The sequence below is a fragment of the Sabethes cyaneus genome, chromosome 2, assembly GCF_943734655.1.
Source record: "Sabethes cyaneus chromosome 2, idSabCyanKW18_F2, whole genome shotgun sequence".
NCBI lineage: Eukaryota > Metazoa > Arthropoda > Insecta > Diptera > Culicidae > Sabethes > Sabethes cyaneus.
In genome coordinates, this window is record NC_071354.1 from 10,013,766 (window position 1) to 10,038,838 (window position 25,073).

Consider the following 25,073-nt stretch of genomic DNA (forward strand, 5'->3'; position numbering starts at 1 on the left):
GCGTCATAAATATTCCGCTCCGTCCTGTTGAAATGGGCAAACTGTCGCTTTTAATCGTAAAATGAAAATAACTATTATGTACTAATGAAAAGTTTATCGAAATTCTCGATTTACAATGCTGTAGAGGAGATATTTTCGGGCAATTTACCCAACTCCGTCCGCATATGATCGTACAGCTTTCGTTGTTGTACTGCTTAGTGTTTGCGTTACTGTCTTCATTTTCATTTTCGAGACCGGACGCAACTTGATGGATTTTTGGTAGGTAATTTTGGCACCAACCGTTGAATATTTTGTATGTCAATGAAATACAAATTTCGTATATATTTATACAAAGCGGTTTGTCCATTGTAAAACACATTTTTTGTCGACAGGTTATTTCGAAGGGATTTATTCAGGTGCGGATTATCGTAAAAGAATACAATGAAATTCGCATCACTAGAAAATATTGGATTTTGTGTTTCAACACAGAATATTTCCTCGGTCTGCACATTTGTGGAATGTTGATCTATAACCACTGCAACCGGTATGAATTGCTTTAACTATCTCACTCTGACGCTTGCTACCCAGAGTGGAGTTAGCAAAAAAAAATATCCAAATGTCTAGAACACACGAATTATATCATTGAGGCAACACCTCTGACCATAATTGTGAATGCTTCGTTGGCAAAATTATTTATATGGTTTTCTTCATTTTCTGGTAAGGCTCCATCAACAACTGGTAGACCATAGAAATGTTCGCTTATTGGATGTCAACCAATGGTTGACGTAATTGCCATACCATCTATGAGAATTATTACTGCTTTTTCTTGCAAACTCATAGAAAAAACTACCGCCCGACATTCTTTTTAAAATTGTAATGTTAAAACCGGGTTTGAGATGCCCATTTTATTGCCATTTATTAATTGTACCGGGGTGTATCAATGCGAACAACTAGGGCCAGCATAATATTTCAGTGCCTCGCAATTTCTTGTATGTTGCCATTGGAGAAATTCGCTGGTATGTGGCAAAACGTTTATTGTGCTTTGTCTTCAAATGCTTTATTGTCTTCAAATGCATTATATTTTTCACAAAATTTGCATTTGTTCGTTTTAATTTTTTCTTCAGGGTTTTACTCTCCAAAACCTTGTAGTTATCTGATTATCCATCAAAAAGCACAAAGCAAGCACGACTGAATTCCAATCCAACATTAATTCAGCTCGATTTAACGTGTAAAACAGCAAGCTTTTCAGCCTTCTATCCAAAGCAGTACAACAGCGCCACGCAAAGCTTTCGCTTCAGCGCGACCCTGTGGTAAATTTTCACCGCACACCCGGCCACCTTTCTTCAAGTGGAAAACTATCCGCCGAAAATGCACCCGGCAAATAGTTTTTCATCTCGCGAAAACCGAGCGCAGATGCAGAAAACTAACACTGCACAACCATGACCAGCCACGGTACAGACCGGCGCAGCATCCCGGCAAACTGCACTCGAACAAACCATCAGTCTCTCTTCCTTGCTTAGCGCGAACTATTTCGGTAGTCGGACGCACTTTCAGGCAGTAGTAGGGTAAGTTCGTCGTACTCGGTGCAACCCGATGACGGTGCACCACTAGTAGGGCCAGCAGGGACTCGTCATTTGAAGAGATGTACTCGTATAACACACGGTAGTCGGTTATTATTAGAACTAAAAGGAATTTTTCGTTGCAACCCTCCCGCGATCGATGGGGGGAGGGTAATCTCAGCTCACTCACCAAACTAACACCGTTGAATTGACTAATTGAAAACAGTTCGGCTCTCGGTAATAAGATGCAATTTTATTTTCCTTTCGTTTTCGTTTTAAGTAACTTTTACAGAAAAAAGTCTGAGCTTACTGCCGTTTGCCGTTTACATTGACTCTTGGTTGGCTTTTATAACTTGCTCGTTTTGTCTGGTTTTGTTGTAAGTATGTTTGGGTGTGTGTTTGTCTGTGTGCTTAAGGTGTGGTTGTGTATCTTGTATTGTTTTGGATTTGACAACTCTCGTTAAGTGTTATATGCATAGAATTTACGCTGGTAAGCTACAAGATATACTACAGTCATTCCTTAAATGCTTGCAATATGCGCAATGCAGAACATCAATTATTGGCTCGCATACACAGTCGGAGAAGCATCGTTATGCAGAAGAGCTTGCAGGTGTTAGAAGTGTTTTGTTGTTTGTGTGTGTGTATTAATTCTCCTAATTCAAATTAGTTAAGATATCAGCAGCTTATGACTAAATTCAAAATGATGTAGGTAACATATTTTATGGATTTTTGTATCGTTTAAAAATATAGACAAATAATAAACATGAACAAAATATAGATAACAATTTAAATAAGAAAAAAAAGGTATAAATTGCACAATAATTAGCCGTGTATTGGGTGACAATTGCGGAAGATTGTTGGTCAAGTGTGTTTACTTTGCTGATCATCAGACCAAAAAGTATGATTTTATCAGTCCTCGAAATAGCGCTTACTAACCTACGGTTTTCTATCGTCTAGCAGTAACTTAAATAGTACAATTATTTCTCGGTTCTAATAGTTCTCTTCTTTCGCTAACCTCAAGTTAAACTAATTGTTAAAATGGCAGAAATAGATTATTTTTTCTCTGTCTTTATACTTATATGATAAATTGGAGCGTAGTTTGCCCCACTCTCAAACTATGTCCTATCGGTTTTCATTCGGCTTAACCGAAACCGTTTAGTTCATAAATAATAGTGTAGATTAGGTCTCGCAGAGCAACTTGTGAGCAACTGCCGGTTTAGCTAGCTAGCTTTATCAACATATTCTCTAAAAGTAAAAGTATAAAAATGCCTCCCGGCTGTTTTGCATTTCCCCGGGACAATACTCCATATATCAAATTTAGATCTTTGTAAACCTAGCAAACTTCCTTCGCTATCTATCTCTTCGTTATCGTTAAGTAGTCAAGCTTGTTGAATGTTTGGTTATTTCTATCGTTCGATTTACAATGTACACTTTTATATAAAATATATTCTCTCATCGCCTTCTCTCTTTCCGTTCGACAGCGTCGACTCGAAAACATTGCCTAGCCTACTAGAATAAACTGTTTCTATCAAAGCTTATCGGTTACTCTACTTGCTAAACAGGTCAACAATATACATTCAATCAATTGGTTCCCGTAAGTACTCGTACTCGCATTTCCTGCCTGTCCTGTTAAATCTTTACATCAACAACAAAGAGACAAAAAAAAAAGCTTACAATCTGCTACCGGCGAAGGCGGATAAATTTCAACATGAAAAACAATTACGTCCGCTCAATTTGATTGAGAACTCCGAAATGAGGTTTTGTTAGATAATAATTTGAAATAAGTTCGTACCTTTGTGTTGTTTGCTTTTGCTATTTACAACCGTTGCCGATCGATGGTCGGCCCGCATCACGCAGGAAAACGTGTTTACCCGGATAATCCACTTTTTCTTCACTTCTCCTATGTACACAAATCATTCGTTAAACAGAGAAAAAAAAAACAACATAAACACTAACTTTTAAGCTCGCGAGCAGTCGTAACGAAAAATGTTACTATACTAGAATAATTGTTTTAAACAAAATTAACTTATGCACTAGTGCTGAACGCTTTTCTTTTCACGTGTTTTTTTAAGCGCTTGCAAGCAACTGATTTTTTGTCGACTTTATTCTGTCATCCTACCGAGCGCACTAACGGCAGTCGACAAACGACCGTTTGCCGTTTTGGTGTTGTCGGCTAGACGCCGCCAGAGGGCTGCAAGCGTTTACTCGCGGCGGTTCTCTTTTGTGCAGTAAAATAAACTTTTATGTCGACAGCGACGTGCCCGCGACGACGACGCCCTGCGACGTTCGATTGCGAAACCAAGCAAAAAGCAGCATTCAAAAAGTCAAGGCGTTGTTGTTGTTGTTGCGTTCTCGGTTCAAGGCACACTCGATCGATTCGGTTCGTTTTCTGCCGTAAAAACTATAGTCAATTCAGCTTCGTTCCAAAACTACCTGCCAGGGGCTATGCGCTTAACATCTAACTTCCTATATAGGTTTGTAAAACTATTATTCCTATCATTGATCCTAGCAACTATAGTAACAAACTGCCACTTGGTTTGAGCAGTTTTTGCAACAATCCTTCGACCCTAGCTAGGCTAACTTGTGTTCTAACGGAATGCACTTTTGTTAATGTAATCAATCTTAATATCTCTTGTCTGGTGTGGTGTGGTTCTGCACCTGCTACGGAGTTGCCTCTGCCGAGCGAGACTCGCGGGACTGAAGTTGGAGTTAATCCGAACTGGATCCGCGGGAGGATTTGAAAAATTTGCCTAAAACAATAAATATCTAACACATTGTCAACACACACACACATGTGGAAGACACGCTAAAAATATTGCACAAAAATTTGCATCTAACAAGAAGGTTGGGCGGGGGCGGTCAGGAAGCTCAAAAAGACGCCTACGGGGAAGAAAGCTCGGAACTCGACTCGGCAGCACTTGCTATCTATCGTTCTACGCGTGAATACGAATTAATTCGGTACCGCTGGGCGGTACCACACTCTAAAACAAAATTAACTACTTTGTACATTGTTGTTACAGTTTAGGAAATCCAGAGATACGGGGCTTTCTCTCCATTGGGATGGAAAGAAAATTCGGCGGCTTACATCTTCCGCACGGGTTGCTGCGCCTGCTGCTGCTGCTGCTGCCGGCTAACGAGCGCCCGCAGTTTGCTCAGCTCATTCAGCAGATTCTGATTGGAATCCTCGAGCGATTCCACCCGCTTTCGGTAGTCCAGGTTTTCCGACACGAGAATCTCCACCCGACGCTCGAGCTGGTCCATGTATTCTTTCTTTTTTCGGCGGCTTTCCTGGGCGGAGATCTGTTTCAAAAACATAAAGTTAGATTAAGAAAACTGCTCGAATAATGAAAAAACGAAGGGTGAAGACGGTTTTACCTTATTTTTGATCTTCCGCCGGATCTTCTTGAGGGACTTCTCCTCGGCTTTGGTCAGTGGAAGTCGCGTTGGGATTGGATAACCCTCAGCCAGCAGGGTACGTTTTTCCTCTTCGGTCAGGAGGAGCGTACCGGTTGAGCCCTTCTGTAATGTTAAGATAACCATTAATTTGACATTTTTTTAACATGAAAGCATCAAGCGAATCGCACCGGTTGACTGCTGATAAGGGGTGTGTGGATCGGCTGCCGGGTGGTTGCATTCTGGCTGGCAGTCACCGCACGTGAAACAGCGACGGTTGCGTTTGGTGACACCATGGCTACAGCAGTTGTGGAAGTTCCAGCCGGCACGGAACCGGATGCTCCTGCTGTCGTATGCACCGACGTCCTCCTGCTGGAAGGGGAACTTCCACTGGAGCTACTACTGCTACTGCTGCTGCTGCTACTGCTCGAACTCGAACTCGAACTGTTGCTGGGTGACACGGCAGAGATCACAGCAGGCGGCGACATGGGTGACGTGTGATGCTCCGGACTCTGGTTGCCTTCCGATTCGTCGCTCGGCAGCGAGGAAGGAGGCGTTGGAGGTAGCCCGAAAGAGGTAGACGACTGCGGTTCCATTTTGATGTTCAGCTTGGACATCACAATCTTCGGCTGGGAAGTTGATTGGGAGGCGGCATTACTGCTTATCGGGCAGATTGTGTTCCCATTGATGACTATCTGCTGGTTTTTAAGCAGACTTTGCGAGGCGGGTGTGAGCTGGAGAGTGCCATTCTAAAAGATTCAAAGTTATTAACATCAAATTTAAGAGGGATAATAGTCTCTTGGAAGATACCTTGTGTTCCAGCACGAGGTCGGACTGTGTGTAGGCGGCCATACTGGCAAGGTTCACCGTCGAAATGGCGTAACTGTTGAGAACGGTGCCACCGGCACCGGCGCATACCGGCGACGGTGGACAGCTGGAACTGGGCGACATTGGTTCTTCCTTTACCGTCAGCTCATCGATCTCAACGTCGCTGCCCGAGCTGGAGGAAGACGAATCATTAGAGCAGCTCCGTTTGCTGCTGGGGTACGGAGGAGGAAGCAGCAAGCTGGCCGAGTTTTTAATGAGGTTGTTGTTCAGCGTGAGGTGATTGTTGTTCAGGCTAATCGCCTGACCAAGCACAAGCTGCGCTTGTTGTGATTGGCTGACGCTGGCCTGTTGCTGAAGGGCGTTCAGAAGGCTGAGGTTGCTGACCATACTGTGAGCACCTCCACCACCTCCTCCCCCGCCGCCAGTACCATTTTTTAGGGACCCAAAGGAAACAAGGGTTGAACCGCCTCCGGCGGCAGACATCGGAATCGCAAGATACGGCTGGTGCCTGTGAATAAGCTGGTGTTTGCTCTGCCCATTTGCTGCAGCATTCATGCTGATTGCCGGATAGCATTCCTCCTCCATATCTGAAAAAAGAAAAGAAAAGTTAAATCAGTTTATTTTAGGCCAATCCCAGTGAATACCCGAACAATGGGACGTCACAAAAAGTGCCCGCTTGATTGAACAAGTGTTTTTCACACGAAACCTTCGAAAAAACTGCGCTGTCGTCACTAATGGCGCTGCGCTGTGCCGGTTACGTAAGTAAGGGGAACAACACATTGTGAAAGAGAGGCTGTGTTTAATAAAGCGCGTCCAATTTGATCAAGTGCAGCATGCTGTGTCGCCCGCGGAACAGAGCCTAGAGGTGCCTTATCACGCTGGCACTGGCTGGCTGGCAGGCTGGCCTGCCGCTGTTGCTGCTACTGCTGTGTTGCGAAAGTAGCGACCAGTTTTCCGGCGTTTGAAACATTGGTATTTTAGCACGTGTTTACATCCAATTAAAATCATAAAATACCAGTCCCTCTTCAAACGCGATCTTGCTCCGCGGTGCTTGCTGGCGGCTCGCGTACGGCTTCTGCTCGGAACAAAAAAGTCAATACAAGTAATTTCGCGTCGACATGATGACGACGGCGATGACAGCGTATCGCTGGCTGGGATGACGCTAATGGAAACCGGTATCTAACGGACGGAGCGAGCTGCGCTCGGTGGCGGCCTCCTCCATACAGCCCTGTCATCAGCCAGCCGGTGGTGATGAGGCCCTTGTTGGACGAAAAATTATTTCTAATAAAAAGGGAAAATTGTTTTAATGGACTTACTGGGGCTCCTGCAGCTATGTAGTACGAGACCACACGCGGAAAAGCACGTGGAGGTTCGTCTGGCTCCGTCAAAAATGGCCTTGCTTGGTTGTAAGAATAATTTTAGGTTGATAGAAAAAATTTTTACGGCCGTGGTCACACAAGGGATAATATTGAAAGTTGACGGAAATTAAAATTAATTGCACCGCCCCTCTGAGTCACACGTTGTACATATCTTCCGTGTTTGCCGTTTTGCCGAGCAAGTGGAATGATTTTGACATCAACCCAACGGTCATCAATCCGCCGCGATGACTTCCGGCAATTAAGAGTGAAAATTTTTCAACGTCGCGGAGCCCTTCATGCTGGAATTACTGTGAACTGTTGTAGTGTTTCAGCGCGACATTCACAATCCAAGTAAGCGCGGTGAAAAAGGTGTGAAAAAGACGTCAATTTTTAATATAGCAAAACAATGCGCCGGTAATATATCGTTGATTTTATGGTCGAAACTGAATGACGACGATTAAATTAAAGTTCAGCAAGAGAAAATTGTTACGGAATGGTTTATAAATAGAGTTGCCTGTGGGGTAATAATCACCATTTAAGGATATCATGTTTTTACACTGTTGAAGTAGAAGAAGCACGTCGGACGTCGTCCGACACAAGCGAATGTTTTTCTTGCGTCTGTTCAACGTCATTTTGGACAATGACGACAATTTCTACTGGAGATACGATTTGGCGAGAAAAATAGAAACAAAAATGGAATACGCCACCTAATCCCGCCGGTCATTTTGCAGTTTACACTCTTCCATATGGTTTTCATCAAACGTAGTCAACTCCTAGGAATATCTTGGTAAACCATAACTAGCTTTTGATACTTTCGCAAAGCTCGCCAGTATCTACTCACAGTCAGTGAATTGCTGCCGTCTTACTGTTTGCTGTGAAAGACTGAATACCCGCAGCATTGTTGAAAGTATACTTATTTTCCTTGACATCCCCAAAGAAATGCCACGCGTCACAAGCTCGAAGTTAACGCATCGAATTGAGATTAACCTTTGTACTGTTTGCTTAGGAGTAATTTCGATAAGCACAAAGACGCCAAATTGCGTCATTTGAAGAAGGCTCCTGCCCTCGACTACTGCCGGTAAACGCCTTTCAGATTCTCAATCTCGCTCTTCGTCTCCAGCAAAAAAGTATTATTTCCAAGTCTTCATACGCTATAACGTTTTGATCCTAGGACATAGGAAGTACACATTAGCTGAGAGCACCGAACATCTTCTAGAGATCACTGGTTAAGACCGATACACAAACGGCTCCTCTGTCTTCTTGGATGCCCTTTCGTCCGGCATGTCTTCTTCACGTTGTTAGCTTAAAACATAATCACCTGTAGGACCCATCCGTATCCGTATCCGTATCCGTATCAGGCATTTACTGCCTACCGGTGAGGACATGATACAAAAACATGTGAAGGAATCGGGTTAAATCTACGTTGGTAAAGGTAACAAAGCAATACCGATACTCAAACCAACTTGCGATCCGAGAGTCCCCGTCGGCCAATCCGGTTTGTTCTAAACCCCATTTCTCTCAGTGCTATGAAAAAGTGCTTCTCAATTTACTCGACATCGAATATGACAGACTATTTGTGACAGGTGACTTCAATATTAATGTTGCTTCGACTCACTCACGTGACTTGCGCTGTTCACGGTGGTTTGGAAGGAGTCTCCCAGCCTGTACTCTCAGGCAAGTATGCGTGTAAAACCAGACTTTCCCTCGTTGATGAAATGAAAAATTTCTATTTCGCTCTATTTCGTCTTCAAGCAATGTACAACTAGCGAATCCCAACTGCAACGAATCTTTTTCTTCTCCTACTCTGCAACCGGGCCGCACTGTGGACAGTAATATGGAAGCTCCCGGCCCTTCCAACTCAGTCGAGCTAATCGCAGCCTGAGCTCTTCACAGTCGTTCCGGTCCTGTGGTTGGTTGTGGTGCGGGAGTCTTCCAATCCGTAGCCTCAGGCGAGTACCCTTGCAATTCATGTAACGAATTCTCGGTACCTGATACACCCTTTTTCAGTTCGGCCAACATGCAGTCTAACCCAATCTGTGCGGCTCGTATTACCAACGACAACGTGCTCATCTACTATCAAAACGCCGGAGGGATGAACAGCAGCGTGAACGACTACTTCCTGGCTACATCCGATGAATGCTACGATATCATCGTGTTAACTGAAACCTGGCTTGACCCGCGAACTCACTCTTGTCAGGTGTTCGGTCCTGAATTTGAAGTCTTCCGGAAACAGTCGAGAGTCAGCGGGCGGCGGAGTGCTTGTTGCGGTGAACAAAAAACTGAAATCAAAAGTGATTGAAAATGATCAATGGAGTAGTATTGAGCAGGTGTGGGTGTGTATCGAACTCGCAAACAGCAACCTTTTTGTGTGTGGAATTTACATTCCGCCTGATCGAGTACGCGATGACGCTCTAATCGATATTCACTCCCAGTCGGTTATGTCAGTTATCGATGTGGCTACCGCAACCGACGAGCTAATTGTTATCGGGGATTTCAACCTTCCAGGACTACTGTGGCAACCATCCAGCAATGGTTTTCTCCATCCGGATCCCGGTCACTCCACTGTACACCTCGGAGCTTTACGGCTTCTCGACTGTTATAGCTCTGCCACATTGCGACAAATCAACCACGTGACCAACGAGAACAATCGCAGTCTGGATCTCTGCTTCGTCAGCGTACAGGATGTTGCGCCAGTGATTTCGCTCGCTCCGTCGCCTCTGGTTAAGCTAGTAAGACACCACCCTTCACTCATCCTAGCCCTCCAGGACCATCATTCTGATCATATGAAAATCATCCCGCCTGTTTCGTACGACTTTCGGAATGCTGATCACCAAAGCATTGCCGAATTCTTTGCAACTATCGACTGGATTGGTGTTCTCGACGGAAACGATGCCGATAACGCAGCATTGACTCTTGCTCATATAATTGGGCACGCAATCGATCGTCATGTACCTAAGATAGTACATTCGCCAAACAGTAAACCTTGGTTGACCCGCGAGCTTCGTATTCTGAAGACGGAAAAAAGGGCTGCGCTTAGGACATACTCCAAGTTCCGCACCCTTTCGCTGCGTGAGCATTACATCAGATTGAACGCTGTATACAAACGACCCAGTCGGGATTGCTATAGACGACACCTACACAGAATTCAGCGTAATCTGAAGTTGAAACCGAAAACTTTTTGGAAGTATGTTAGTGATCAGCGTAAAGAATCGGGCCTTCCCTCAACCATGACCCTGAATGGTGAAGTCGCTTCGGATCCTCAGTGTATCAGTCAACTATTTGCTGATAAATTCGGGCGAACGTTTTGCGATGAAGTGATCCCAGACGACCAAGTTACTCAGGCTGCCAACAATGTTGCGCTAATGGCTGCGAATACGCTGGGTACTCTTAATATCGACGAAAAAATGATCTCTAGAGCCGCCTCAATGTTAAAATCTTCGACTAAAGCCGGCCCAGATGGCATACCGTCTGAGTTTTTAAAAAAGCACATCGCTGACCTACTTATCCCCCTTCAGCTGGTGTTTAGACTGTCCGTCTCAAGCGGGGTATTTCCGTCCGTATGGAAAACTGCCCATATGTTTCCTGTTCATAAGAAAGGAGATCGGAAAGACATCAATAACTACCGAGGAATCTCATCATTATGTGCCATTTCGAAGTTATTCGAGCTTGTAATCATGACTCCGCTGCTGTCACACTGCAAACAATACCTAAGTGATGATCAACATGGATTTATCGCCGGCAGATCAACCACTACAAATCTCATGTGTCTCACATCATATATTGCGGAAAGCTTAGCGGACCGTGTTCAAACGGACGACATCTATACTGATTTATCTGCGGCGTTCGACAAAATCAATCATGCTATTGCAATTGCCAAATTGGAAAGACTCGGTATCAGCGGAAGTGTGCTGCGTTGGTTTAATTCCTATCTCGTAGGTCATAAACTGATTGTGACGGTTGAAGGTTTTCAATCTAATGCATTTTCGGCTTCGTCTGGAATCCCACAAGGCAGTCATTTGGGACCGTTAATCTTCCTGCTATACTTTAATGATGTCAACCACGTTCTTGAAGGCCCTCGTTTATCCTACGCCGATGATCTGAAGATTTACTTGAGGATTCGCTCCAATGTCGATGCAATCCGTCTTCAACGAGAGCTTGACACCTTTATGGATTGGTGTAACTTGAACTGCATGCACGTGAATCCTGAAAAATGCTCCATTATTTCTTTCGCCCGAATCCGTCAACCAGTGATTTTCAACTACAAGCTCGTTGGTACTGAAATCCAACGTGTCGACCAAGTGAAAGATCTCGGCATTATCTTGGACAGTCAGTTATCGTTTAGACGACACATTTCCTACATTGTGGACAAAGCATCCAGAACTCTAGGATTCGTCTTCCGCATCGCTAAAGGCTTCACCAACGTGTATTGTCTTAAGGCATTATACTGCTCACTCATCCGTTCGACTCTCGAATACGGTTCCATCGTCTGGCATCCGTATTACCAAAACGGAGTTGCTAGGATTGAGTCGATTCAACGCCGCTTCTTACGTTTTGCGCTCCGTCATCTACCTTGGCTAGATCCGTTCCGATTGCCGAGTTACGAGAGACGATGCCGGTTGATCCATTTGGAGACACTTCAGGCGCGAAGGAACGTCGCGAGAGCTTTGTTTGCTGCTGATATGTTGCAGGGAAGAATCGATTGTCCTGCCATCTTAGGTACGATTAATCTGAATGTACGTACCAGGGCACTGCGGAATGACGCAATGCTGCGACTACCGTTTCAACGCACCAACTATGGACAAAACAGTGCTATGACCGGAGTACAGCGAGTCTTCAATAGAGTTGCCGCTGACTTTGATTTTAATCTGTCACGTGAAACTATCCGCCGAAACTTTTCTGTATTTTTCTCTACCAATGACGTTTAAGACAATCTGTGTATATTTGTAATTCTTTGACTGTGTGATTAGTAATAGTATAAGAAACCATCATTAGGACAATTGTAGTCTGTTGATGTTGAATAAATATTGATATTGAGTGGTTTTGACTCATCCCATCCGACCCTGAACAACGTTTGAACTGCTGGTCACGGACACTCCAGGTTCGGTGATTAAAGCAAAAACTTTCACCGGCAGTACCATCTTGGATCACGAGGTAGTGATTTGCAAGCGAACATGTAGCTGCAGAGAACCGTGCCCGGGCCATACGAAAACTTCCGGACAATTTATTCCCTCCAGCTGCAACCCGACTTCCAAGCAAAAGACCTTCACCACTTCTACGCTACTGAAGACTCTTCTTGCTACCGAACTCAAGGATCTACTCCAGCACCATGCGATGCCGGATCATGCAACCCTAATAGAGCCAGAGAAGATAACCAGAGGCAGGAATACGTGCGAAAACGCACGTCAGAGTCAACTCCTTCATTCTCGAAGAAATTAGCGTGGACGAGCTAAACCATTTCTTCAATGAAGACCATCGTCAAGTGCAAACTTCAGAATGAGCTCGTCTCGGATCGGAGGCAACATGTGAGCTGATGACTTCAAACCTGGAACGTATAAAGCAATCGCTTTACCTAGGCGGAATCCTATCACATGAGCGAGATCTCCTCGACGGGACTCCTCAAGGATGTTGTTTGAACGCGATCTACTTGTTTCTACTTTTCTGTTCCAACCTCAAACGGCGACAGACTTGTACGAGCAATCAATACTCCTAACTCAAAGAAAACTCCAGCCATCATCTTCATTAAGGTCGGGTTAGTTTTACCACAATCCAGCAATACTTTCTATGGTGAAATAAAGCCGCTGTCAAATGAAGTAACGAACCTTGGACTGAAACTACACGGCAGATTGTCTTGGACTTATCAAATGAACATCGTTGTAACGAAGACCTGTAACATCCTGCGCACGTTTTGCCGATTTACCTTGATGCTTTCTACACAGACAATACATAAGCAGGGTATAGCTGTGGTCAAAGTCTTTCGTGACCTTGGCGATCGGCTCCTTCTCCATTTTGGTAACAGAACTATTGAAGTAAATGTTCCCTATGAGCTTCGCCCAAAGATTTCCTATAGGTTGCTTCCAGTTGGGGAACGTTGGGAGATTTGGTGATCGTCGGTACAACGTTTATCTTCAGCCGGTTCATTTTCTTCAGTAATCTCTTAGGGTAAAGGCGGTCCAGGCCAGGCCCGCCAAAGGACCACATTTTTAGACGATACTTCTTGATGAAGGCGGCAAACTTTCTGTAGATATTCACAGGTATTCTCGCTGATCGCAAGCTACAGAAGGATCTACTTCGGGAACTTGAGGCGAAAGATATACTTGACGTCATCACTTGTCTTCTTGGTTGGAGATGTAAAGTACTCGGACCTCTGCCAGTCATTGCCATCCGGCGTTAAGTAGTTTTCATCGTCCATTAAGACTACGAGATCGTGTTTCGTCGAAAAGATTTTTTCACCAGCAACTTCAGCCGTCCTCTAGACGATTGACTGCTTCTCAGACACAATCAGCTTCTACTGGCGCATTCGCATAAAATGACAATTTTACACGCCTAAGCTGCGGAACGATGAGACCACCTTGCTCTCAGTCTTCATTGTCAGCTTCTGCTGCACGTTACGGTCGCGCAGTACTGTCGGGCGTCCAGAATCGGGCTTCCGTTCAACGCTTTCGGCTTTCTCGCGGGGGAGGATGTTGTAAATGCCAGATTGGTTTTATTCAGCGGGTACGAAGTGCTTCACCATGTCCAACTTTTTCGCTACGGGGCGGAGCTGGCAGTACGAACAAAGCATCAAGCGCAGTTGTTTGACTGTTCTCGCCAAGGCTGTCAACTGATCAATTGATAACGTGGCATTAAAAATTGCTAAAATCCGTCCAGTTTTTGCTAATGCATTACTGAATACAAGCCTTTTTTAGCGCCCCCAAGAGCTAGCGCCCTTGGCGGGGGTCAGTCTGGTCAACCACACGCTACGGTGCTGATCGTAGACTATCCTGGATTCTCGACATCTCTAAAACATCAACTGCAACACTGTTTAAATTCTGCGACAAGGCACAACTGCTTCCTGTCCGAAATTCTGTCCATGGAATCGATCTGCCATCAAACTACCGGCTTGGAATATGTTGCTTCATACGACAAGCCTACTACGAACCGGCTATATCCAATAGCTCCTGTAACCCGGACAAATAACTTGCTTGCTACCAATAAGAGATTCTGAGATTCTGGGTTTCTTGAACCTTTCGATACCCAAATTCCTGGAATTTTCAATATTAGATTCCTTGAGGCTTGGAATTTTTGAATTCCTAGATTTCTGTATCCTAGGTTTCAGAGCTGCTGGATTCTCTGAATTCGGGGATTTTTAGATTCTACAAGTCTTGGATTCCTCTTTACATTTTTTAATTCTGTGTGTCTTGAGATTCTTAAAAGCAAAGTCATGGGTATAGACGTCCTTAAGAACAGACTTCGCAGCTGTTTACTAGAGTACAGAACAATTACGGGGCTAGTGCAACGATCCGACTGACTCTCACCGCCCAGTCGGGATTCGAACATACGACGACTGACTTGTTAGGCTAGCATCGTACCCCGGAACTAACTGGGCTGCTTTTGGACTCTTATGTTCATTGATTCTCAGATTCTTAGACGGTCAAATTCTTGGATTCGTGGATGTTTGGATTCATGCATTCTTAGTTTCTTGGAGTCAAGGAACCTTGGCTATTCAAGTTCCTGGATTCTCGGAATTTCTAGATTTTTAAATTTCAAAGTACAAGAGGATTCCTGTCCCAGGTGGCCTAAGTACGACGCTGGTCTAACAAGCCATTCATCGTATGTTTGAATCTCAACTGAGAGAGGCTGTAAGAGACAATAGGATTGTAGCACCAACCCCGCAATTGTCCTGTACACTAACAGCTGGTTGCCAATACTGTCGAATAAAAACAGGTCAAATTACGAAAAACGGATTATAAACGGAGCCTCCGTCAGCCATCGTTCATCAGTCATCCCGGCCCTGGTGTGTGGGAGCAGTGAAGGAATTCTCTAAGCTGCCATGAATGGCAAGTAAGTTTATTCCTCCGCTTTTAGGCGTTTGCCCGGCCTGCCCGACGATCCAGGTTTCCGGCCCATCGAAACCTTTTCAAGCACTGTCTCGTACGATTCCTCAAGCTGTACTTTCGCTAACAATATCCTGCTAACATGTTCATGGATTAAGAACGCAAGTCAAGGATCTTCGCTCTCTCATCCAGCGACTACGACGGCATTGTGTGGACTGAAACCTGGCTTTGCGACGGCTTTCACTCCGGATACAGCGATTTTTTCCACTCGTTATTGAACACATTTCCGTTTATCGATTTATCACATTCGGTTAATCGAAATATCGAGCAAATACTAAAAAGTTTAAAGTGACAGGATCAGTTCATAGACCGAACAAGCAGTCAAGAACGTCAGTTTTGTTTCACCTTTCCTTTTCTGCTGGAACACTACTGAATTCATGCTCTCAAGGTCACGGTTATTGCTTGTCCGATATTCTCTTTGAGATACAGAGCAAATAGTCTTTTGTTTCTAGTGTGCGAAGAGTAGATTAAATCGATGGTTGTTTGGAAGACCTGTGAATTCTCAGCTGTGAATAGGTTTAGTGCAAATGTGTTTTTAAGCAAATTTGGATAATTTGACATTTTCTCAGTCAACTGAAAACTATGTATTGTCTGTTGTTTCGTTTTTTATGTTGTTCAGAGCTCTAGACATATGGAATTTTGCCTGTTTGGGGACGCGATAGGTAACTTTTTCGACACGTACAGAGTGGTCGTGCGGTTCTGAGTACACTTAGGTATCAGGCTTTCACTTTAATCTGTAGACTTCGTAAGCGGTTTTTGCCGCCACACCGCATCAACTATTAGAAGCATATAATTTCCTTCAATATATTTCTTATATCGCGTGATAAAGATAATAATAACTACTAGTTTAAAATTGTAATAAGTAGCCAGTTTCATCCATGTTACCGAGAGTTATGAATGAAGCGAAATATTGACTTATTTTACCCCACTACCATCTTTCGGTTAGTAGTATTTATGTTTAAACGTACTATTCGTACTATACTATGAAATACACCATCTACAGGGATGAGACATTGTCGCGGTTATGCACGATTTAGCAACACTCCCTACAGCCGGCTGTCTGGAGTTTAAATTGCTATAAATACTTTTACCTAATATATAACTCTCTGCTTAGACTTAGTAATAGTGTGAGTACTCATTCAAATTTTTCATTGGAACAAATATATTCTCAAAACTATAATAAATGAAAAAATTAAATACGATCGAATGAATAATGAATAGACGAAAAACATACCTAAAATTCTACATTTTATAAAAAAAAACAAAAAAGCAACGATCGCATCACTTATCAAGGTGAATCCTGATCCAACAAACCCAACCTTACTAGCAAAACTCCTTCCTGTAATCTTTGTAGGGATGCAGAGGTTAACACGGTCCCTAGAACAGCAAAGATTACACTAACATTCCTTCCCCGTTCCCACCTGATTGCAAGGACGTGGCCGGCGCAGTTATTGATCATTACTATGTCGAATCACTGAATTTTGCACAATGAGAATGATCGGTAAATCCCAACCACATTCATTTGATTCATTGTGCAATTTCACTGGTTCTGGTCAATCACTGAGTGCAACCATTGATATGTGCAATCAGTCTAAGCTAAGCTAAGCTAGTGTGCGAAGAGTAGATTAAATCTGCTTGTAGTTGTGCTCCTTCTGCGCAAGAGAAGTGGTTGTCGAAGGAAACAAGAAACATGCATCACACGGAGGCAGAGCAAACGGTTGAACAGAAAATAAAAGCTCATGGTCGTTGTGAGAAGCAGATTGCTCAGTTTCTGTTTGCTTAAGATGAGCAAAATCAAGCCTGCCCACACGACAAAGAATTCTTTACATGGTTGCCATACATGACGTCTAAATTAGTTAACGTTTGAGCAGTGCTAACATATAAATTAATCGTTTTATTTATTATTATTTATTATTTATTGAATTGAATTCATCCGACTTTACGTCTTAATGAAATTATATTGGACTGGGAAAAGCCACCTTGAGTAAGTTACATACTTTTACTCAAAGTGGCACAAAAACCCAGTGTCTTTTACATCGATATACAATAAACATACATAGTACAAAATCAGTGAAATAACTTAAATACACAAACCAACATTTTAAAAACTGCACCAAAAAGTAGCTAAAAGTCCATGCTATTTCCGCGACGATTGTACTGCAAAGCCATACGACGAACTGGTTCATGAAGTCCATATTTAGTACGGTGTGAATCGACGCGTAGGAACTGTTGGTTCCTTCGAGGCCGAAGGGGACAGTATAGCTGAAGCTGCGACAGAACAGCAGGGCAGTCAAGAGCACCCAACAGGATCTTATGAGCAGTCTTGGCGATGATATCCTTCCGTCGCTGCTCAAGAGGTGCAATCCCAACTAGCAGACAAAGATCCTCATATGGCGGAAGAGCATCAGGGTTTCTCCAGGGTAGCCTGCCGCAGATCTTACGTATGAAGTGTTTTTGTATTCGTTCAATGCGAAGTATCCAATAATTATAATAAGGATCCCAAACAGCACAGCTAGTCTCAAGAACGGAACGGACTAAGGAGCAGTACAGAGTACGTAGTGTGCCCGGATCAGAGAAATCTCTACCGATTCGGAAGATAGTACCAAGCAGCCGATACGCTTTGTTAATAATAAAGGTGTAATGTTGTCTGAACGACATCTGGCTATCTAGCACAACGCCTAGATCCGTGACGTTGTTACTCCGCTGTAGAGACGTTCCATTGATGCAGTAATCGAACACTAGAGGCTGTTTTTTACGAGTGAAGCTAATATCGGTACATTTCTGAGTGCTGATAAGCATACGATTGGAGTTGCACCATTCCACAAACAAATCGATCAATTTCTGAAGCTGCAAACAATCTGTGGTGGTTTCAATTGGCAGATAAATTTTCAGATCATCAGCGTAGCACAGTCTTGTTCCAGGAGGCAACAGTCGAGTGACGTCGTTCACGAACAGCGAGAATAGCAAAGGTTCTAAAATGCTACCTTGTGGAACTCCAGAGCCATTCTGGAACCATCTCGATTGACTGGGACCCAATTTAATAGCGATTTTACGATTGCGTAGATATGAGTTAAGCCATGAAAGCAAATTAGTTGACACTCCTAATTTGTCGAGTTTTGCAAGCAAAATATCTTGATTGACTCGATCGAAAGCCGCTTTCAAATCAGTGTAAATGGCATCGATCTGATTGCCCTGTTCCATTGTACGCAGACAAAGCGAGGTAAACTCCAGTAAGTTGGTTGAGACTGATCGGCCAGGATCAAATCCATGTTGTGAAGTGGAGATGTAGGACTTCACATGAAACAACAGATGGTCATAGACTGTGGCTTCAAATATCTTGGAGCAAGCACACAATGAAGTGATTCCACGGTAGTGCTCCACACTATGCTTGTCACCTTTCTTGAACACAGGGAACATAAACGATGATTTCCAGCATTCAGGAAATATGTGCCATTGTAAAGAGAGGTTGAAAATAATGGCTATTGGAGATTTCAGAGCGTCGCAGCATTTTTTCAGTAAAGCCACAGGAATACCATCAGGTCCCGGGCAGTAAGACTGTTTTGTACTTCGAATGGCATAAGCTACGTTTTCAGCAGTAACCAAGAAAGATTCAACTGAAATCTCATCTCTTGGAACGAAAGACAAAGCCTCGGCTACACTATCTAGTGAAATTGAATCAGAGTTGAACACACTCATAAAATATTTAGCAAACATAGCACATTTGCTATCGGTGGTAGAGGCTGATTCATCATTCATAAATATTGTAGATGGCAAACCATCTTCCTTCCGTTTGCTATTAACAAATCGCCAAAAATTCTTCGGGCTGCCGCGGAGGTTACGTTCAATATTGCGCACGTAGTTGCGATAAAGATTTTTGTTCAGGGTTTTCATCAGATCTTCAAGTTAACCTTCCGTTACTCGCGCTGTTGTATTTTGTACAACACTTGAAGATTTTTGGATGCCATTTTGGTTTAAAGTAACAGATCGATGTCAAACCAAAATGTATTCTTCAATAAACTTATTATGAACAAAATGACATAATTATTTAATTCATTAACGCTTTAAACCGTTCAGCAAAATAGATGAGCATGAACCGAAATCGCAGAAACGATGCAAGCGGCGTGTGAGGGGTACCGCACTTGGTCCGAACGAATTGTCTCTTATTTCTTCAAAAGGGAAAATGGTTTCTGCATACAGCAAAGTTATTCAGCAGTTGATGGACATTCCGCAGGTGTGCAAAAGTTCATAATTTCATGACTTCACGGCGCTAGTGTATAGGCTAGTTTTCTGAATGTGTTCTATCTACGGAATCTGTTTATTTGTATGATCCTGCTTTCAGAAAATGTTTTAGTGGACCAAAAATGCTAGGCTGATGAACGGAAGTATCCAATTTTCACACTATGTATCATCACTGTGCAAAAACACTTTCTAAACATCCTGCCCAAGTAAATCAAAACACCACATCAGCCCTACTTTCTAACCACAGATGCCCTACTTTCTGCCAACTGCAGAAATGGTATCATGTGATGAGATGATTTATGTGAAAAATATCTAAGAAAACATGAGAACTACTAGAAAAAAAATTAATCAATAGAATGCTACATCGGTAACGTAGGTAGTACGTAGTAACGGTAGGTTAATGAGTGAAGACGTTTTATAATTCATACATTACATTCCACCACGTCACTGATTTTCACTACAGTAGTTGGGCAGCGAGTAAAAGATACAGAATAAAAATAAGCGGGCCCAGTGCACTCCCTTGAGCAACTCCTGAAGTAACGCTGAATGTTGCTGAGGTTTCATGGTTGACCTGAACAAACGCTTTCCGTCCGGTGAGGTATGATTTCAGCCACTCAACTATCCAACTCGGCAAACCAAGCTGGGCAAGTTTGTCGATTACAAACGTGTGCGGAAGAAGGTCGAAAGCCTTCGAAAAATCTACGTAAATTGAATCTATTTGGCGACGGCGACGATTGAAAATTCAAGATATCGGTGCTGCCAGTTCTTGCACACAGCTCTTGATGGTAAATGAAGTCAATCCATCCACTCCAGGACCTTTTGTTACATCTAAATCGTTCAGTACTACAAGTACATCCCTATCCAAGAAGCGAAAGTTCGGGATGTTCACATCGTATGATGGTATCAGACGAAATCTCTAAACGATCAACTAAATGGGGGCCTGCACAGGCTCTGAAATCTACGAACCCGGCATCAGGGAAACTATCTCATTAAAAGAGCGGCCCACCGTTTTTCCAAGCAGAAGTGTATGCAATATACATCTATGCAACCATATGCTTAAAACGAAAGTACAGGCTTGCGAAAATCGGTATCTTCACGGGCAGCCAAACAGCATTACTGACACTCAAGTCCACCAAATGCGTGTCCAAACTGGTCTGGGAGTGCAGCACAGCATTGAGGGAACTCTCCCGCCGAAACAAAGTTTTATAACCTTGGATCCCCGGTCACTGTGGAATCGAGGGCAATGAATTTGCTGGCAACCTAGCAAGACAAGGATTGGCTCTGCAATTTATTGGCCCTGAACCGTTTCTCGGCACCTCCACATCCGCCGTGAAAGGTGAATTGATGACATGGGAAAAGCTAGAAATAGTATCCCGTTGGAATCAAACACAGGGTTGTAGAAAAACTAAACAATTTACCTACCCAAAACCTGCAGTAGCTAAAAAATTACTCCATTTAACTCGTAGTGAACTACGCACAATCACGGGACTCCTAACAGGACACAGCCCCGCTCTTTATCATTTAACGACAAGGTCGTCAGAGTACGTTTATGGCAGTTAGTATGGCACCGAATATCACCCTTCCTTTCCCTTCTTCAGTGTACCAACATGCTCCCATAGACTCGGGAAACCATCACAAAAAAATAAAAGTTCAACTAACCTGCTAGCCGTAATCAGATCTTGCAACTCGAAGCACTAAACATTATATTCTATCCAGCTTTCTACGAGCGATAATGGCGGCTATTGAGCACAAGTGGGCACGACCTTTTGACATTCATTGCCATTGGCGTAGCTAGAGGGGGTGCCTGGAGTACCAGGCCCCCTCCAGAATTCTGCAGGCCCCCTCCAGAAATTGCACCAGCAATCCCAAATACGCGAACCCATCTGCCACTTCTACTTCGTCGCCATTAACAGTTACCGTCCGCGAGAGGCACGCGTTTGTTTCCTTTGAGTATTTGGTCTGGGCCGCATTTACGTTTAGAACACTTGTCCTAGATTCCGATTTCGTCGGATCACCCCTTCAAGTGCGATGTTGAATAGCATGCAAAATAAGCCGTCACCTTGTTCCAACTTTAGACGCGTCTCAAAGTAACTCGAAAGTATCCCCGAGATGCACACGAAACACAACACTCTCCAATGTAGCTCTGCTCAGTTGCATCAGTTTATTCGGAAAACCGTGTTCGTGCATTGTCTGCCATAGCTGGTCTCGATCGACTGTATCGTATGTTGCTTTGAAATCAATAAAGATGTGATGCGCGGACAGGTTGTACTCCCGATATATCTGGTAATTGCGCGGACCCTCATCAAGCCCGCCTGGTATTTCCCTACAAGACCTTGTGCTATCGGTGACAGCCAGAGTAACAAGATCATAATCAAAATTTTTTTGGGAGGCACCCCCTAGGCCCCCTCCAGGGAAAGTTCCTAGCTACGCCAATGTTCATTGCAAGAGCGTCGAGTTCGCCCTGACGGAATTACTATGGAAACATCCATTGTTTGTTGTTCGAATGCAAAAATGTAAACATTTTTTAATTTTTCAGATCAGCTAAAGAGGAACATAATTGAACGGATAAGAAGTTTTGTGCATCACAGTTTTCGCAAACTTTAGGGAAAATGTCCAAATACGCAACGGAAAGTTTTTTTTTTTCAAGTTGAGACGCTGTTCGAGAGCAAACTTATCGACGGCTCGACCAATATAAAGTTAATGTTTGCCTCTGAGTGCACTCGAATGTTTTACTCGCACGATGGCAAAAAGTATTCTGAGCCGTTATTTTCAGGAAATTATGGCCGCAAACCACTACAAAAGTTTAAATCTTTTCAGTAACGTTCCACTTCAGCTGATCAGCTGAAGCTGAGCTGATCATTTTTATATTTTTTCACTCGAACAACAAACAATCATGGATGTTTCCATAGTAACTCGGTCAAGGCGAACTCGACGCTCTTGCAATGAATGTCAAAAGTCTGTGCTCACTTGTGCTCAAGCTTAATAGCCGCCATTATCGATCGTGGAAAGCTGGATAGGTTCTATTACTTTTTGGGGCATAAATTACACTAAATACTGAGATTTTTTCCCAAATAAAATTCATCACTTAATCGCCGACGATTTCTCATTTATTTTTTTCGGCCGTTTCATTCGTCACATCACTCGCGAAACTTAACTTGAGGCACAGCAAACTTTAATTTACCACACGAACAGTTATTTAGTAAGATATTATAATGATTTTGTCCAAACTGTTCACTTGAATTGATAGGAAAAACTTTACTTCGTTTCGATTGTAATTCTGAATCCACGACCATCGTTGTTGATACGTTTCCAAGGAAACGGACGCATATATAGAGTGATGCCAACGTCAACATTTGAGCATGAAATCGACCAATTATTTTCGCTATTAAATTAAGGGTCGTAGTGCGTCGATAATATACTTATAAAATTCGCTGATAATAAAATTCACCGTAAACAACATTTTATGTGATAGAATTACTGTCGAATCTAGTTCAACAGCAAAAATATATACGCGATTCTACGTTTCATAATTGTTCATAACAGATTATTACCTACTACTAGCAACTTAGCATAAAATTAGATTAAACAAAACGATAGTGGCAACAAGTACTGAAATCAGTGAAAAAGCAGCTGGTCTCTGACGACCTTCACCTTAAAGAATATCAGCAAAGTATCATCCGACACCTGCCGCTTGTGTAACTCTGAACCTGAAAGTTCAGCGCATCTCAAAACGGTCATTAGCTTTATAAACCATGTAGTACCGAATCGAGGCACAGGATTACAACTATCCGGCTCAACTCCATCAATGGGTATGAGCGGTCCGTAAACTGTGTACAGCAATCGGGGCCTGCCACAAAAGACGATCATTAAGACTAGCCTTTTAACCGAATGCCCTTCTGACGTACAAAAAAACGAAAACCAAAGATCTTTGCTCTCTCCTTCAGCGACTATAAAGTCATTGGGCGGACTGAAACCTGGCTTAGCGACGGAGTGTTGAACTTTGTACTTTCGTCCAACTACGAGATCTACGGTCTGGGCTTGTCTGCTGAAGTTGAACTGGCAGGATCAGTTCATCAGAACAAGCAGTCACAAATCATTTACAATTGAGAAAAAATCGAAGAAGTGCCTTCCAGACGACAACGTATCTATTATACTTCGACGGCGTTCATTATCGATCCTTCGCCGAACAAATTACGGGTTCTCCAGTCCTCTCAGTCGTGGGTTGCCCATCTCAAATCCCACAAACTCCAGCTGAAAAACACCACTTTATGACCGAAAACCCACTCATGCACTCGTCGATCAGCTTCCTGCAGGGTCCATGAACCGTAAAGGATCACCTAGAAAATTAGTGTAGAGCGCCGGTTTTACAACCGATATTCAAAAACACCTTGAGGAAGGAAGCGAATGATATCTACCCCGGCGCCTGCGATGCAGCTTAGCCAGTGACATCCGGGCTGTTGACGAGAACCTGTCTTGGTGAGAGGTTAAAGCCATGGCATGGCAAATACCAATCGGTAGTGGAGATCTGATTTCATCCCTTTGTTCTGCCGGACTGGCGGACAGTGAGAAAGAGCCCCAGTTTTGTTCGAATTTGCCTGGTGAACTTCACCTGGCTACGTAATCCGTAGAAAGCGATTTATGGGAAAATTTTTGCAATTTAAGAAAAGCAGAATGTACGTGTGTGAAACTCAGAAGACTTTATTAACAGTCTAAATCACAATTTCTCTTGCGTAAATATAACTGATTGGGTGTCAATCATAAAAAACATTATGAAAACGGTTTAGTTTTCACATTCCATTCCGAGTGTGTCCAATAAAAAAGGTATAAATCCTGTTGATTAGAAAAAAAAAACGTGACCATTCTTGTCAACTGGATCCAAATAATCAGACCGAACCGTACGGCTTTCCCGGACCCCATCGTAATTGTTGCGTAATGAGTAGGCTCGTGCTTTACTTATGGGCACACTTGTCATCACCGTTACAAATCGCACACGTGGAACGTATTGCAGCACGAAGTGCAAACAAATCTGGCAACCAATCAAACAACCACCAGGCAACCAACAGGCACAGGCTGCTGGTTACGATCGGCGTAGGCTTTGCCACAACCAACGCGCTGATGGTTTCCATAGGTTCGTTTAGAGATCGCCTCTGCCTCACTCGCTTGCTCGCTCGCTTAACTACCGTCTTCCCTGGTAACGAGCAACGCAGCCCCGACCCGCAGCACCGGCCAGCCAAACAGTCGTAACGTAACGTAATGGAAGCAGCGGCATCAATAATAATCACCGCAAATGACCGCCGTTTATAGCCGTTTTTAAGGAGCCAGAATCACATGATTAATCAATAAAGCTCGAGCATATAAATATTACGTTTGGCTTTTATAGCCACACCAACGAGAGTGACCACCGATCGCGGCAACCATGCCGGCGGAGCGTGCAGGCTAATGATTCGAAAAATGTCAACTATTTCTGGCTGGAAATGGTGTGACATTCCGAAATGCCACACAAGAGCCGTGCGACAAATGAAGGACGGAAATCAACCGCATTCAGCACTAGAAGAAGTCGCAAAGGACGCTGAAATTATCTACATCTAATTAATAACCATAATAAATCCATACACCGTTGATAA

At 43.4% G+C, this 25,073-nt stretch overlaps 1 protein-coding gene across 2 annotated transcripts in view; it reads right to left on the reverse strand.

Moving 5' to 3' along the window:
- Window positions 1-1,776: 1,776 nt before the first annotated feature.
- Window positions 1,777-25,073, reverse strand: part of LOC128736900 (cyclic AMP response element-binding protein A) — a 221,429-nt gene continuing 198,132 nt past the window's right edge. Inside the window, exons 1-5 of one of the 2 annotated variants that reach the window (XM_053831401.1) lie at window positions 6,404-6,758; window positions 5,742-6,346; window positions 5,123-5,680; window positions 4,914-5,057; window positions 1,777-4,838 (exon numbers count right to left, since the gene is read on the reverse strand). In XM_053831401.1, coding sequence (XP_053687376.1) covers window positions 4,620-4,838; window positions 4,914-5,057; window positions 5,123-5,680; window positions 5,742-6,346; window positions 6,404-6,539 — 1,662 coding nt within the window. In that variant the 5' untranslated portion in view covers window positions 6,540-6,758 and the 3' untranslated portion in view covers window positions 1,777-4,619. Of the gene's footprint in view, window positions 4,839-4,913; window positions 5,058-5,122; window positions 5,681-5,741; window positions 6,347-6,403; window positions 6,759-25,073 lie in introns of those variants that run through there. The other variant, XM_053831400.1, reaches the window with a different exon arrangement.